The sequence below is a fragment of the Rhinatrema bivittatum genome, chromosome 12, assembly GCF_901001135.1.
Source record: "Rhinatrema bivittatum chromosome 12, aRhiBiv1.1, whole genome shotgun sequence".
Classification (NCBI taxonomy): domain Eukaryota; kingdom Metazoa; phylum Chordata; class Amphibia; order Gymnophiona; family Rhinatrematidae; genus Rhinatrema; species Rhinatrema bivittatum.
In genome coordinates, this window is record NC_042626.1 from 5,343,736 (window position 1) to 5,357,881 (window position 14,146).

Genomic DNA, 14,146 nt, shown 5'->3' on the forward strand with positions numbered 1-14,146 from the left:
AGCTTAACTACTAATGGTTATTTAAGAGAAATGCAATTTACATTTTTCCATAGGGGCTCTCTTCTCCCAAAAAATGGCATTTAAGGCCCATATTGTTCGTTCTGCCCACTCATGCATTTTGGAGCTGACCCATAATCTCTCATTTTTGGACCAGGATCACGTTCTACATTAAGAAGCTGATGGGGGGTGATATTCCTTCACAAGCACAACTCTTACTGTTTGAAGTTGGCTTTTCCAAGAATGTTTGGAAAACAGGGGAGAAGATTTTATTGGTTCAGGGGGAATACTCTATTTTGTTGGTATGGAGGGAAGTCATGCCGCCATCTTATTGCAATGGCGTCACGCTGTCCATAATAAGATGTTTATGGAGTCATTGGCAGCTCACTCGTCCTTTCATTCCAGGACTCGATTTCTGGAAATCTGGGACTCATATATACCAAGCCTTTCTAGCAGAGCTAGGAGCTTAATTTTGAATACCCTGTAAGGACATCTTTTAATATCCACACTAGATAGTACACAAAGAGTGGTGGGGGAGGGAGGACTTAGGATATACAGAAGGGATCGGGCGTACAGAAGCAGGACGTCTGATCTAATCTAAGACTATGCTCCAATATATATAGGGTAGGGAGAAAAATGATAAAAGTTTATATTGACCAGCTGTACCATGTTCTGCATGGTTTATTGGTGTTCTCATGTTATAAACTGGAAATTTTCTCTTTCTTTTTTTTGTACTTTTCACTTGAAGTACAGTTTGTTACCGAGCGGATATTAATAAAGATATTTAAATATAAAAATCATCTCTGCTCTCTTCTCTAATGGCTTTTGTTCACACCTATCTAAACTTTCTTCTCATAAAAATGGCAGCAGCCATTTTCCTTGTTCAGAAAAGTCTTTTCCCTATTGCATGCGTATGAAATAAATATTTATTGAATAAGTCTCAGCGTGTCACTAGGACTTAACACTCATTAGGATTTAATAGTCTTTCTGTCCAATATATGAAAATAAATACCATCAATTTTTGAGTCCAAAAATCCTAAGGACAATTATTATTAACTCTATTAGAGGCTATTGATAAGAGCATGCGGCCTCCCAATCCCACTGCTGCCACCAATGTTCACTCAGCAGTAGCGGTGGTTCGAGGAGGGTGGGAAGACGGGTCAAATAGGTCGTATTCGTGATCCTGACCAAATGAAACATCAAGGGCTTTTGTGTTCACTTTATTGTTTTATTGAACCTCACCGAGAATGGTGGGAGATAGTTACAGAGTGTCATATCTTGTTCACAGCATGTGAGAGATCATATAACACCACTCGACAGCAAAGTTCAGTCCTATCAGAACCAAAGACTTGTACTATTCTGTGCTGCATTTCCAACACATAAAGAAATGCCATGCCTCCACTCCAGGCTGACTTTTCGATCTGATCTCCTTCACGTCAGAGGAGAAGGGCGAGTCAGCTTGGGCTTTGTCAACTCTTGCTTAAAATTCTCAGAGTTTCTCAAGAAGGAGGACTTTGCCATAAGCCCGGCTACTCTGTTCCTTTTCTGGAACCAGAACAAAATGAGGATGCAGCACAAAATGGTTTTTCACTAACATTAAAATGCAAGCTTTCAGAAATAAACAGACTATTCTTGGTGGCCAGCAGAGTGCCGACTCACAACATTTAAAATAAATATGATTTATAGACACACAGCAGGAGGGTTGGTGGCCATCCTGGAATCACTATGCCCTGGGCAGGGGCTCAGACCTGCCACGGGTTTCCAGTAACGCACAGGGGTCCTGATGCCAATCAGTCACATTCTTTTGATGGGACACCAGCAGTGGGAGGAGAACGACCATAGTGATACAGCAGCGCAGATTTGCAAACAGTAGCAGCAGGAGTAGCCCCATCAAGCTGCTCCACCTGTGCGTGGCCATGGCAGTGCCAGCTTTCACACGGTCATCAAAACAACAAGCAAATCTTCACAGCTCTGAGGAAGCACTGGAAGGGAACAAGGGGAGGGCAGCTCTCATGATCAGCTTTGAATGAATGGGGCATGGACAGAGCAGGCACTCCACTCGTAGGCAGGTCAGCGTCCCAGTGCATTCTGGTACCTGTAGTCATCTACTGCAGAGGCAGGGTGCTGAGATGCAGCGATGAGGATTTTATATTTCAGAAAAATGTAACATCAGTCTTAATGCAAACCTTAGTGCATCACCTGAACGTAGCACTTGTGCTGCTGGCACTTATTCGTAAAAAAATAGAACTTTAAATACAAGAATGAAAAGGCACTAAGCATGCAGAAGAGCTGAGGTATATCGTGTGGAATAAATAAGAGGCAACACTGCTGCTTTCTTCTGAGCTCCGGGAACCGGGCTGGGGTTTAGCTTTCCAACCATCACTGGACACAGACGCAGTCCTGGCCACGCTTACTTCTTCCTTTCCATGACGTAAGCCTCGATGTAGTTAATAAAAATATCAAACTCGCCCATGGCTTTGTAGATTCCTTTATCCTTCATCTGGAAAGAGAGAGCAGCGGGCGTTAAACAGCCGAACTGAGCAATCCCTCCTCACCAGTGTCTCACAGTTAAAGACAAGGATGGGTCTCATTTCTAAGACAGCAATGGGACAGAGGAGGCCGTCACAGCATCAAAATGCAGAATGCACAGGGGCTGAAAATACCAACGGAGACACCCACAAAATACAGAGACCACAGGGCTGAAAATACTGGAGGAGAGTGCAGGGATCCAAGCAAACTACAGAGAGCACAGGGGCTGGCACGTGTCTAAGGATGGCAGCTCCCCCGCACTGTCTTGCTCACAGCATTTCATGCATGTCAGCTGTCAAATGGTGACTTTCATGTGGTATTTTCACTCCTTGCTTCATTCATGAAACCAAAAAAAAAAAAGTAACTGGGGGCCTTGTGTGAAGCAAAGCCACAAAGAAGGGAGCTGAGCTGTAAAGTCTCACCTGCAAGCTTTAGCTGAATTCACAGGGCACCTTCCCACTCCAGGCAGCTACAAGGAAAGAGCCCGGAGATGGAGTCGAGTCTGCGGTTAGCAGCAGATTGGGGGGTCCTGGATTACCAGGTTAGCCCCACTTCTGTGTGTGCAATTAACTCCTATAAAGGTGGCCCCCTGTCATTCTGTCCAGAAGTGGAGATGAGGTCACCTTCACCCTACTCCTGACCCCTCTAAGGTCCTACCTGAGTGTAGGTCTCTTTCAGCTCCTTCATTGTCTTGCTTCTCCTTTCACAGGCCAAGAACCGATGCTGAAAGAGGAAAGAGGTTGTGATTTAACGAAGGCTTCAGTGTCTGCAGTGCAGACGGAGTAAGAGGCCGGCACTGCGCTTTCTGCCAGTGGCACAGGCTGGGCGAGCCAGGAAGCTGAGGATCCTGTCACCCAGTTATTCAATGCCAGGCAGGCATCTCTGGACATAACTGGAGGCTGAAGCCCCAAGCCAAGAGAATATTACAACCCAAAAACCCAGATGCAAAAGGCATCTGAAAATGCAATCCCCAGAAAGTTTAACTCCATTATGAAAGAGAAGGTTTTATACCTTTTTTTTTTTTTTTTTTTTTAAATCAATGGCCCATTGTCAGTATCACTGACCTAGCCCAGTCAGTTTGGCAGCCTGCATCCAGGCCGAGCTCTTCCTGACCATCTCACCCTCCCCTGTGCCCAGGCTAAGCCCCTGCTGGACATCTCCCCCTCTCCTGTGCCCAGCTGAGCCCCACCTGGACGCTTCACCCTCTCACCTGGATGCCTCAGCCTCCCCTGTACCCACGCTGAGCCCCACCTGGACGCTTCACCCTCTCACCTGGACGCCTCACCCTCTCCTGTACCCACGCTGAGCCCCACCTGGACGCTTCACCCTCTCACCTGGACGCCTCACCCTCTCCTGTACCCACGCTGAGCCCCACCTGGACGCTTCACCCTCTCACCTGGACGCCTCACCCTCTCCTGTACCCACGCTGAGCCCCACCTGGACGCCTCAGCCTCCCCTGTACCCACGCTGAGCCCCACCTGGATGCTTCACCCTCTCACCTGGACGCCTCAGCCTCCCCTGTACCCACGCTGAGCCCCACCTGGACGCTTCACCCTCTCACCTGGACGCCTCACCCTCTCCTGTACCCACGCTGAGCCCCACCTGGACGCTTCACCCTCTCACCTGGACGCCTCACCCTCCCCTGTACCCACGCTGAGCCCCACCTGGACGCTTCACCCTCTCACCTGGACGCCTCACCCTCCCCTGTACCCACGCTGAGCCCCACCTGGACGCTTCACCCTCTCACCTGGACGCCTCACCCTCTCCTGTACCCACGCTGAGCCCCCACCTGGACGCTTCACCCTCTCACCTGGACGCCTCACCCTCCCCTGTACCCACGCTGAGTCCCACCTGGACGCTTCACCCTCTCACCTGGACGCCTCAGCCTCCCCTGTACCCACGCTGAGCCCCACCTGGATGCCTCACCCTCCCCTGTGCCCAGGCTGAGTCCCACTTGACCCCTCCCCCTCTCCAATACTTGGGTTCAGCCTCTGCTGGACGTCTCACCACCTCCTGTGCCACTTCATATTAACCCGCTGAGTCATTGCAGAACCCTCAGCCCCTCGCTGCAGTGAGCACAGCTGCTCATTTCCAGCAGCTTGCAGTGCTGTCTGGGGCACTCTTTGAAAGCAGCTTCTTTGGGCTCCTAGACGCAGGTAAGTGCTGCTTCCTAACACTTCCTGCGCTGTTACAGCTCCTGTCACTCTGAAGAAATCAGGGGTTAGGGGACACCCAGTATCTGTTAGTGATGTAGATCGTGCAGAAGAGTAATGCATGTGTAAACCTTTATCAGTTTGTATTTGAATTCATCAATGTACGTCCTTGTGTGACAGTGCGTATCTGAGTTCATCTGTGAACGTGCATTTGTTTGGTAGTATGTGTGACTTTGCATATTTGTGCCTTTGTGTGTATTTATGCACACAGAAGGGGAGCAGGGGAAGGAAGAACTCATACAGTGTGTGTATGCAGGCAGGGATGCAATGCCTCAGAATGTGTGTGTGTGTGTGTTTGGTTAGTACTCACACAGGGCTTCAGAGTGTGAGTGAGTATGTGAGAGGTGTGTTAGTATTCACAGTGCAGCTCAGAGTGCAAGTGTGTTTTCATGTCAGTACTCAGAGAAGCTCAGTGTGTGTGTGTGGGTGTGCGTGTAGGTGTGTAGGTATTAGTACTCACAAAGCAGTTCAGAATGTGAGTGTGTTTTCATGTCAGTACGTGAGAGTGTGTGTTAGTATTCACAGAGCAGTTCAGAGTGCGAGTGTGTGTGTGTGTGTTAGAACTCATAGAGTGCCTCACAGTGCAAGTGTGTTTTCATGTCAGTACTCAGAGAAGCTCAGTGTGTGTGTGTGGGTGTGCGTGTAGGTGTGTAGGTATTAGTACTCACAAAGCAGTTCAGAATGTGAGTGTGTTTTCATGTCAGTACTCACATAGCAGCTCAGTATGTGAGAGTGTGTGTTAGTATTCACAGAGCAGTTCAGAGTGCGAGTGTGTGTGTATGTGTGTTAGAACTCATAGAGTGCCTCACAGTGGGAGTGTGTTTTCGTGTCAGTACTCACAGAGAAGCTCAGAGTGTGTGTTAGTACTCACAGAGTGCCTCACAGTGGGAGTGTGTTTTCGTGTCAGTACTCACAGAGAAGCTCAGTGTGTGTGTGTTAGTACTCACAGAGTGCCTCACAGTGGGAGTGTGTTTTTGTGTCAGTACTCACACAACGCTTCAGAGTACACTTCAGGTCCAGCAGCATGTTCCCCAGGAAGCTGAGGACAAGTTTTGTGGTTTTGTTGTTTGCTTCAGCTTTGGGTAGAACCTCCTCGAGGTAGAAGTGGATCATTTCCAGCACTGACTCACATCCCAGGGATCCCTGAGAAAGGAAGGTGAGAGCACAAAGTGAGGAAGAGGCTCCTCGGAGGTGGCTGCATACACTTTCCTTCAGTGCGATGGTGGGGAGGCGGGTTTGGGACATTTTATTTATTTTATTTAAGCTTTTTATATACCGACAATCGTTGGGAACATCTTATCTGTTTACAGAGAAAATAATGCAGCAACAGGCTTTACATGGAACACTTGATACAGGTAGTAATATTAGCAGAAAGAAAGAAAAAACATGGGAGGAACTATAACGCATAATTGACGATAAAATGATGGTTGAAGAGCATATATACATAGGCAAATAAAGCAGTAGAATAATATTTACATATATACAAACAAAAAGGGACATAGAAAAGGATGAGGCACAGTTACCATAAAATCTTGCAGCAGGTCCTCTTTCAGTAATATAACATCCAACTCATCGTCTTTCATTTGCTGCAAATAAAGCACCACAGTCAGCCTGATCCCAGAGCTTTCAATGTTCCCTTTATTTAAACGACTTTCCCTGGAAAGCATCGCACATGATAAAAGCACATTTTCCATCTCCAGAGCTCTCCTCTGATTTCTCGAGCATCGCAACCACCTCAAAACTGTGGATAGAATATTTTCTGGCATGGTCTCAAAATGTGTCTTTCTAATGATCAATTATGCCCACGCTTACTACATTCTCTCTCAGGGCAGCATTTCAAATGTCGCCGTCCTTGCCTTGGAAATGACTCCTACAACACAATAATCTTTTAAAAAGCTTTTGGTACCTCCCATGCACAGCAGCACCGCTGTAAATCTTGTGGGGGTCACTGCCATCTCTAGCTTGGGGGTCCCAGGGAAATGTTCTCCGCCCCTCCCCCCTCATTCACACATTGCCCATTTCAGCAGCTTTTAACCCTTTTCTGTGCTCCCGCCCTTAGCTGTGGGGCAGTCCCTCTCCGGGGGACCGATAGATTAGATGGTTTCTGCCACTGCTTTAGATGGTGACATTTTAATATCGACGATGCATTTTATATTCACTAATTTCATGTATCTGTTGTTTTCTGTTTGTTAATTTTGTTATTTTATGAATGTTATATTGTGAACAGCTTTGATTGCTAATAAATACATATTTGTTGGATTATTCCATCTTGGATTTTATCATCCTCTCTAAATTCTGTTAGGGATGATGGATATAAATCAAAGTCATCAATTAATTTCAGGCTGCTGTTTAGGACAGTTTATAAGCTGGGAGTCCCATCATTATGCTGCTCGGTTTCCAACAGTGGCCATTTACTCAGGAACACAAGTACCTGGCAGAATCCCAAAAGGTTGACAGATTTCAACCTGCGGCCACCCAGGGAGAAGAGGGGGATTTTCCCAACTCCACGTTAATAATGATTTACGGATTTTTCCTCTAGGAATTTGCACAAACCTTTTTGAAATGCACCAACAGCTTTTACCACATCCTCCCCGCTCTGTACATGTTTCAGGATTACAGCCCCTTACCAAAACTATTACAATTACAAATGGAAACAATTAATATATTAGGACAAAAACAAAATAAGAATCAGGTGCAGGCAGAATCGGAAAGAAACTGCCTACAATAATTATCTCTGACTTCTGCTAGAAATGGCATAAAGCAGAACCAGAGTGATTTCGGGATAAGAAATAATGAAATACTCAATTTTCACATCAAAACGGGGAAAATATGATGACAGGATTTGTCATCAAATCAAAGCAACCAGAAAAAAGCCCTCCCCCGAAAATGCTGCGGATGACAGGGTCCATACTCACAAAATAGTCCTTGACCCTGTCAAAGGTGAGGCGCAGTTCTCGCAGCTTGGCCGGGAAGATGCTGGCCAGGTGCCTGCAGCTCTCCTGCACGCGCAGGGCTGGGGAGCCCAGGTGGCCACAAGCCACCAGCAGCAGGAGGACCGCCTCGGGCTTCACCATCTGGGCGGAAGCAGTGGCAGCAAAAAATGCAAAGCCCCCAGCAGCTGCAGCAGCTTTTATAGGCTGGGGAAGGGTTTCCCCGCGTCCTCGGAGCGCACGAAGCTGCGGGGTAACACATCTGGCCCCTCCCCGGGCGAAAACCCCCCCCCCAAAAACAGAAGCCATCACGTTTCTGTCGCTTGCGGTCAGAAAACGCGCTGCGCGCCCTGCAGTCATGGAAGAGGCGGGATGGTGCGTAAACCTCTCACTTCGTACCTAGGCTGGGTTTTCCTCCGGCTCAGCAGATCATTATCAGGGTCGCTCTGCAACAGGTGCAGCTTTTTCCACAACAAATTGTAGCATTCAAACTCGAAAGGCGTTCCAGCTGCTTTTTGCAGAGACCTTTGCAGATCAATGTGGGACGAGCGCAGGACAACACCCGAGAGGAAATAAAAGCACCCCAGGGCCAATTCTGAGCAGAGATGGGCGGGGGTTCGTGTGCCGAAGAGAGGCGAGGACCTGGATTTCTTCTGAGTTCACTTTCAGACTGCATTTCCTTCAGGTTGAATATGTAATGTTTTTGTTGATTGTGCAACATGCAACAACGTTAAATGTTTGGAACCAAGGTATCCAGAAAAGAATAAACAGCATCTGTTCTAGACAAAGCAAGGTGAGGGCAGTGCTAGTTCCCCCGATAATACTGGATACTTAGTATCAGGGCGAAGGACTGGAAATCCAAAAGGGAGAGCTGACTTGGAAGGGGTTCAAGTCCTGGTCTAGCACTGCTGCCTCATCTGACATTAAGACAATCGCTTTATCTGGCTGTCAAGAAATAATTACAGTTAGAATAAACTTAAAAATGACCTTCCTTCTCCCTTGTTCTTGAAAGCTGTCAGCCAGGGTGGGAGCTCCCGAGGTTGGCCATTCACTTCTGGAAAGTAAACTAGAATTCTATGCAAGTCAAAATTATTATTAGCCTTATAATTTTCAATCACGAATCATGATAATATGATCTCTTATATCAAACCAGTGACAGAACCAATGCACCATTTGTATCACTAATCATGATAATATGATCTTTTATATCAAAGTAATGACAGAAGGAATGCATCATTTTTATCACTAATATCATGATCTATTATATCAAACCAATGACAGAACCCATGCACCATTTGTATCACTAATCATGATAATATGATCTCTTATATCAAGCCAATGACAGAACCAATGCACCATTTTTATTATTAATCATGATAATATGATCTCTTATATCAAGCCAATGACAGAACCAATGCACCATTTTTATCATTAATCATGATAATATGATCTCTTATATCAAAGTAATGACAGTAGGAATGCATCATTTTTATCACTAATATCATGATCTATTATATCAAACCAATGACAGAATCAATGCACCATTTTTATAACTAATCATGATAATATGATCTTTTATATCAAATCTATGACAGAAGCAATGCATCATTTGTATCACTAATCATGAAAATATAATCTAATATATCAAACCAATGTCAGAACCAATGCACCATTTTTATCAGTAATGATGATAATATGATCTCTTATATCAATTGAAGGACAGAACCAATGCATCATTTCTTTTGGATAAATCAAGTTTTCCTTGTTCGTTTTGTTTCTCAGCTCAGTCATACTCAGGCCTTCCACCTATACACAATTTGGACACCACACATCCCAGAAATGATCAGGGGATCACTGCTGTAGCCTGTCCTGATCAGACAAATGGAAGTGGTGAAGGCAGAATGACAGAAGTTTGAATTTTTGCTTTAATTGGCAACTATTTTATTTATTTATTATTTATTATGCTGCCTGGTGCATAATCTAAGCCAGGGGTAGGAAACAACAGTCCCGGAGTGCCACAACCAGGTCAGGTTGTCAGGATATCCAAAATGAATATGCATGAGAGAGATTTGCATACAACGGAGGCACTGCACGCAAATAAAACTCATGCATATTCATTGTGGATATCCTGAGAACCTGACCTGGTTGTGGCCCTCCAAGTTCATAGCTAAAATGCACATAAAACCACCTGCATGAGAACCTGCTCCATCTTCTTACAAAGAGCAAATCAATATCCTGCCAAATGGAAAACTGCAAAGAATCGTCCCTGCAGCTAATCGTATTGTGGAAAGATAACTGTAGATCTCTGGAAGACTTTGTACCAGCTATGGATCAGAACAGGTTCCAATGACTGATTGCATGTGATCTGAGTGCAGGGATTGCACACAGGCAGGACACTATTATCATTTGCTCCCACATTCCTGAGTCATTCTGACAACAATGAGCTGATAAACAGCTGGGATGGCCCCCAAGGAACATCTGCAACGGTGTAATCAATGTACATGATTAACATAACTCTAACTAACATCACGTTCTAACTATGTGATATACACATAAAAGTACAATTATTTATTTATTTATTTATTTCAGATTTTATATACCGGCATTCGAGACAGCAGTCACATCATGCTGGTTCACATAGAACAGGGGTGCATAGTAAACATAACTATAACAAGGTGCTGAAAAGGCAGTTACATATAACAGGGTGATAAGAACTTGGCTGAGAAGGAAGAGAAAGGATAGGTTATTAATTCACACAGGTAAACGATAGAAGATATGGTTAAACAAGGTGTAGTTGGAGATTAGATTAATTAAAAGCACAAGATACATTTAACTTCGTCGATGCTAACAAGCAGAGGCGTTAACCTTACCTTGGGTAGGGTGGGTGGGAATTGCGCCGGCCGGGGAGAGGAAAAGGGCCGGCAAGCATGCGCCGGCCTTTTAAATCGCACCGGCGACGTCATCGCCGGGTGCCTGTCCCCGGCCAATGATGTCACCACTCGATCGTACTCGAAAGGGGTTAGGGGTCGAGCGTGCATCGTGCATTGCTCTTCTCCTCCCCTCCGGCGCGCCCTCCAATAAGAACCCCCAACCCAGCAGCCCACCTCGGCGTCACCAATGGGCCGTCGCGCATGTCGGCGCGCAGCTCTGGGACATCTCTGGGGACATCAAAGACTAAGACATTTGGTATTTCTTATCACCTGGGAAGATCGAATGCTAAAGACCCATATTACCAATGAGCTGATAATAAGTTAAACAACTGTTGTCGTTTATCAAATGAGAGATCAAAAGACTGGTACTGAAACGCCTAACTTGCAGAGGGATATATATAAAGCGAGGCCTTTGCTTATGAGCTGAGAGGAACACAGAGCAATTCATTCTTCTTCAGAGTTCCCCGGCCCGCCAGTCCTCCGGATTTCCTTCGAACACTGGTTTATATGAGCAGGGTGTATAAGGGAGCTGTTCTTCTGATCTTTATTTCTGTCTGTCTCCTATTTACCTTACTGATTTATGCACGGCTTACTGTGATACTCTATTTAGTGCTGATATTACTTTGCTGATTTATTATCCATATATTTAATTTAATTTAGTAAACCAAGTTTTGCTTTACCATACTGAATGTAGCGTGTTCTATAATATAATATAAATATACCTCCACACACTCACCGTGCATACTTAATTCAAAGCTTTACTGAAGAAATACATTTTCATAAGTTTCTAAAAGTTTTAAAACAGGGCCTGGTGTCACTGATTCTAAAGAAAAGCTCCTGACACTGCCAATAGGATCTTTAGAGGAAAACTGAAAACAATCCAGGAATGCACGGCTTTTGAAGTCTGGCTTTTCACCTAGGCCTTCCCAGCAGAAACCTCCTGTCTTCCCACCTAACTGGAATAGGGATTACGCCACAGGATCCTTAATGCTGCTCTAGCAACGGTGAAGTTGTCTCTAACTGTGTGGTTAATTCAAATAAGATTGTCTGTTTTCGATTTTACATTTCGTGGGACAAAGTGGAATATCAAACGTACATACTGTATCTATATTTATTTTTTATTAACTTCTATTTTTGTTCCTTCACAACTAAGCTTAGTAAAACCAGAAATATCTAAATGTTATCTTCTGCTGCTTCTGCAGATTTAGTAAAATGTTAACAGTCGTTGCCACAAGGGGATTGTAACTTGGTTCATTATTCCACTGTGGAATTTGTTGCCAGAGGATGTGGTGAAGGCCAATAGCACAGCTGGGTATAAAAATGGTTTGCACACAGTTATTATAGCCAGGTAGGCTTGGGGAACACCACCTGTAATTAATTGCTAGGAATAGGGAATGGATCTCTCCATTATGATCTGGTGGCTGTCTCCAAGTCATCTGGATTTGTAGCGACAGGACACTGGCTGGGTTCATTGGATTATTGGTCAAACCCAGAATGGAAGTTTTTGTATTCTTATGTGAGTTTCATGTTATGTTCAAAAGAAAACCAAATCAATCTGTTTAGAAGGTCCCAACATGCCCCTTCCCTACAGAGAAGGGCAACCAAAATAATAAAGGGGATGGAACAGCTCCCCTATGAGGAAAGGCTGAAGAGGTTAGGGCTGTTCAGCTTGGAGAAGAGACGGCTGAGGGGGGATCTGATAGAGGTCTTTAAAATCATGAGAGTAAATGTGAATCTCTTATGTACTCTTTCAGATAATACAAAGACTAGGGGGCACTCCATGAAGTTAGCATGGGGCACATTTAAAACAATTCAGAGAGAATTCTTTTTCACGCAACGCACAATAAAGCTCTGGAATTTGTTGCCAGAGGATGTGGTTAGTGCAGTTAGTATAGCTGGGTTCAAAAAAGATTTGGATAAGTTCCTGAAGAAGTCCATAAACTGCTATTAATCAATAGGGAATAGCCACTGCTTGTTGCTGGCATTAGTAGCATGAGATCTGTTTAATGTTTGGGTAATTGCCAGGTACTTGTGACTTGGATTGGCCACTGTTGGAGACAAGCTTGATGGACCCTCACTGTGACCCAGTATGGTATATGTTCTTATGATGTGCTGATGTTTTAAAATTACATGAAAACATCAGTGATATTTGTTATATCATTTTGAAAGAGATTCTGTAAAGCATAGAAATGTACACGAATGTTAACATGGCTAGTGTGTGCATTATCTCCAATAAATAACATGCACGTTACCCACATTGATGTTAGCAAGGCTTACCACACTTCGAGAATCAGCCTCGCTGTCATTTCCCATAAAAAATTAAGAACATAAGAAAATGCCATACTGGGTTAGACCACGGGTCCATCAAGCCCAGCCTCCTGTTTCCAACAGTGGCCAATCCAGGCCATAAGAATCTGGCAAGTACCCAAAAACTAAGTCTATTCCATGTAACCATTGCTAATGGCAGTGGCTATTCTCTAAGTGAACTTAATAGCAGGTAATGGACTTCTCCTCCAAGAACTTATCCAATCCTTTTTTAAACCCAGCTATACATTACTAACTGCACTAACCACATCCTCTGGTAACAAATTCCAGAGTTTAATTGTGCGTTGAGTGAAAAAGAACTTTCTCCGATTAGTTTTAAATGTGCCCCATGCTAACTTCATGGAGTGCCCCCTAGTCTTTCTACTATCCGAAAGAGTAAATAACCAATTCACATCTACCCGTTCTAGACCTCTCATGATTTTAAACACCTCTATCATATCCCCCCTCAGTCGTCTCTTCTCCAAGCTGAAAAGTCCTAACCTCTTTAGTCTTTCCTCATAGGGGAGCTGTTCTATTCCCCTTATCATTTTGGTAGCCCTTCTCTGTACCTTCTCTATCGCAATTATATCTTTTTTGAGATGCGGCGACCAGAATTGTACACAGTATTCAAGGTGCGGTCTCACCATGGAGCGATACAGAGGCATTATGACATTTTCCGTTTTATTCACCATTTCCTTTCTAATAATTCCCAACATTCTGTTTGCTTTTTTGACTGCTGCAGCACACTGTACTGACGATTTCAATGTGTTATCCACTATGACACCTAGATCTCTTTCTTGGGTGGTAGCACCTAATATGGAACCCAACATTGTGTAATTATAGCATGGGTTATTTTTTCCTATATGCATCACCTTGCACTTATCCACATTAAATTTAATCTGCCATTTGGATGCCCAATTTTCCATTCTCACAAGGTCTTCCTGTAATTTATCACAATCTGCTTGTGATTTAACTACTCTGAACAATTTTGTGTCATCTGCAAATTTGATTATCTCACTCGTCGTATTTCTTTCCAGATCAGTTATAAATATATTGAAAAGTAAGGGTCCCAATACAGATCCCTGAGGCACTCCACTGTCCACTCCCTTCCACTGAGAAAATTGCCCATTTAATCCTACTCTCTGTTTCCTGTCTTTTAGCCAGTTTGTAATCCACGAAAGGACATCGCCACCTATCCCATGACTTTTTACTTTTCCTAGAAGCCTCTCATGAGGAACTTTGT

General features: G+C 44.4%; 1 protein-coding gene and 1 long non-coding RNA gene across 2 annotated transcripts in view; one reads left to right on the forward strand and one right to left on the reverse strand.

Annotated features, from left to right (window-relative positions):
* LOC115074357 overlaps positions 1–14,146 on the forward strand; it is a 56,797-nt gene that overhangs the window by 8,787 nt on the left and 33,864 nt on the right. The gene's annotated exons all lie outside the window — the stretch shown is intronic.
* Positions 1,339–8,055, reverse strand: IL10 (interleukin 10). Its single transcript, XM_029573723.1, has 5 exons — positions 7,655–8,055; positions 6,263–6,325; positions 5,730–5,882; positions 3,184–3,249; positions 1,339–2,497 (listed from the first exon to the last, which is right to left on the reverse strand). Exons 1-5 carry the CDS (start codon positions 8,027–8,029, stop codon positions 2,408–2,410), a joined length of 747 nt encoding a protein of 248 aa, XP_029429583.1. The 5' UTR covers positions 8,030–8,055; the 3' UTR covers positions 1,339–2,407.

Excerpts from the sequence above, each read along its gene's own strand:
- IL10 (XM_029573723.1), bottom strand. The coding sequence starts at position 8,029 with ATGACTGCAGGGCGCGCAGCGCGTTTTCTGACCGCAAGCGACAGAAAC. Across the intron at positions 6,326-7,654 it reads ACAGGGTCAAGGACTATTTT|CAAATGAAAGACGATGAGTT; the intron begins GTGAGTATGGAC and ends CTTTATTTGCAG. Across the intron at positions 2,498-3,183 it reads TGAAAGAGACCTACACTCAG|ATGAAGGATAAAGGAATCTA; the intron begins GTAGGACCTTAG and ends CTCTCTTTCCAG.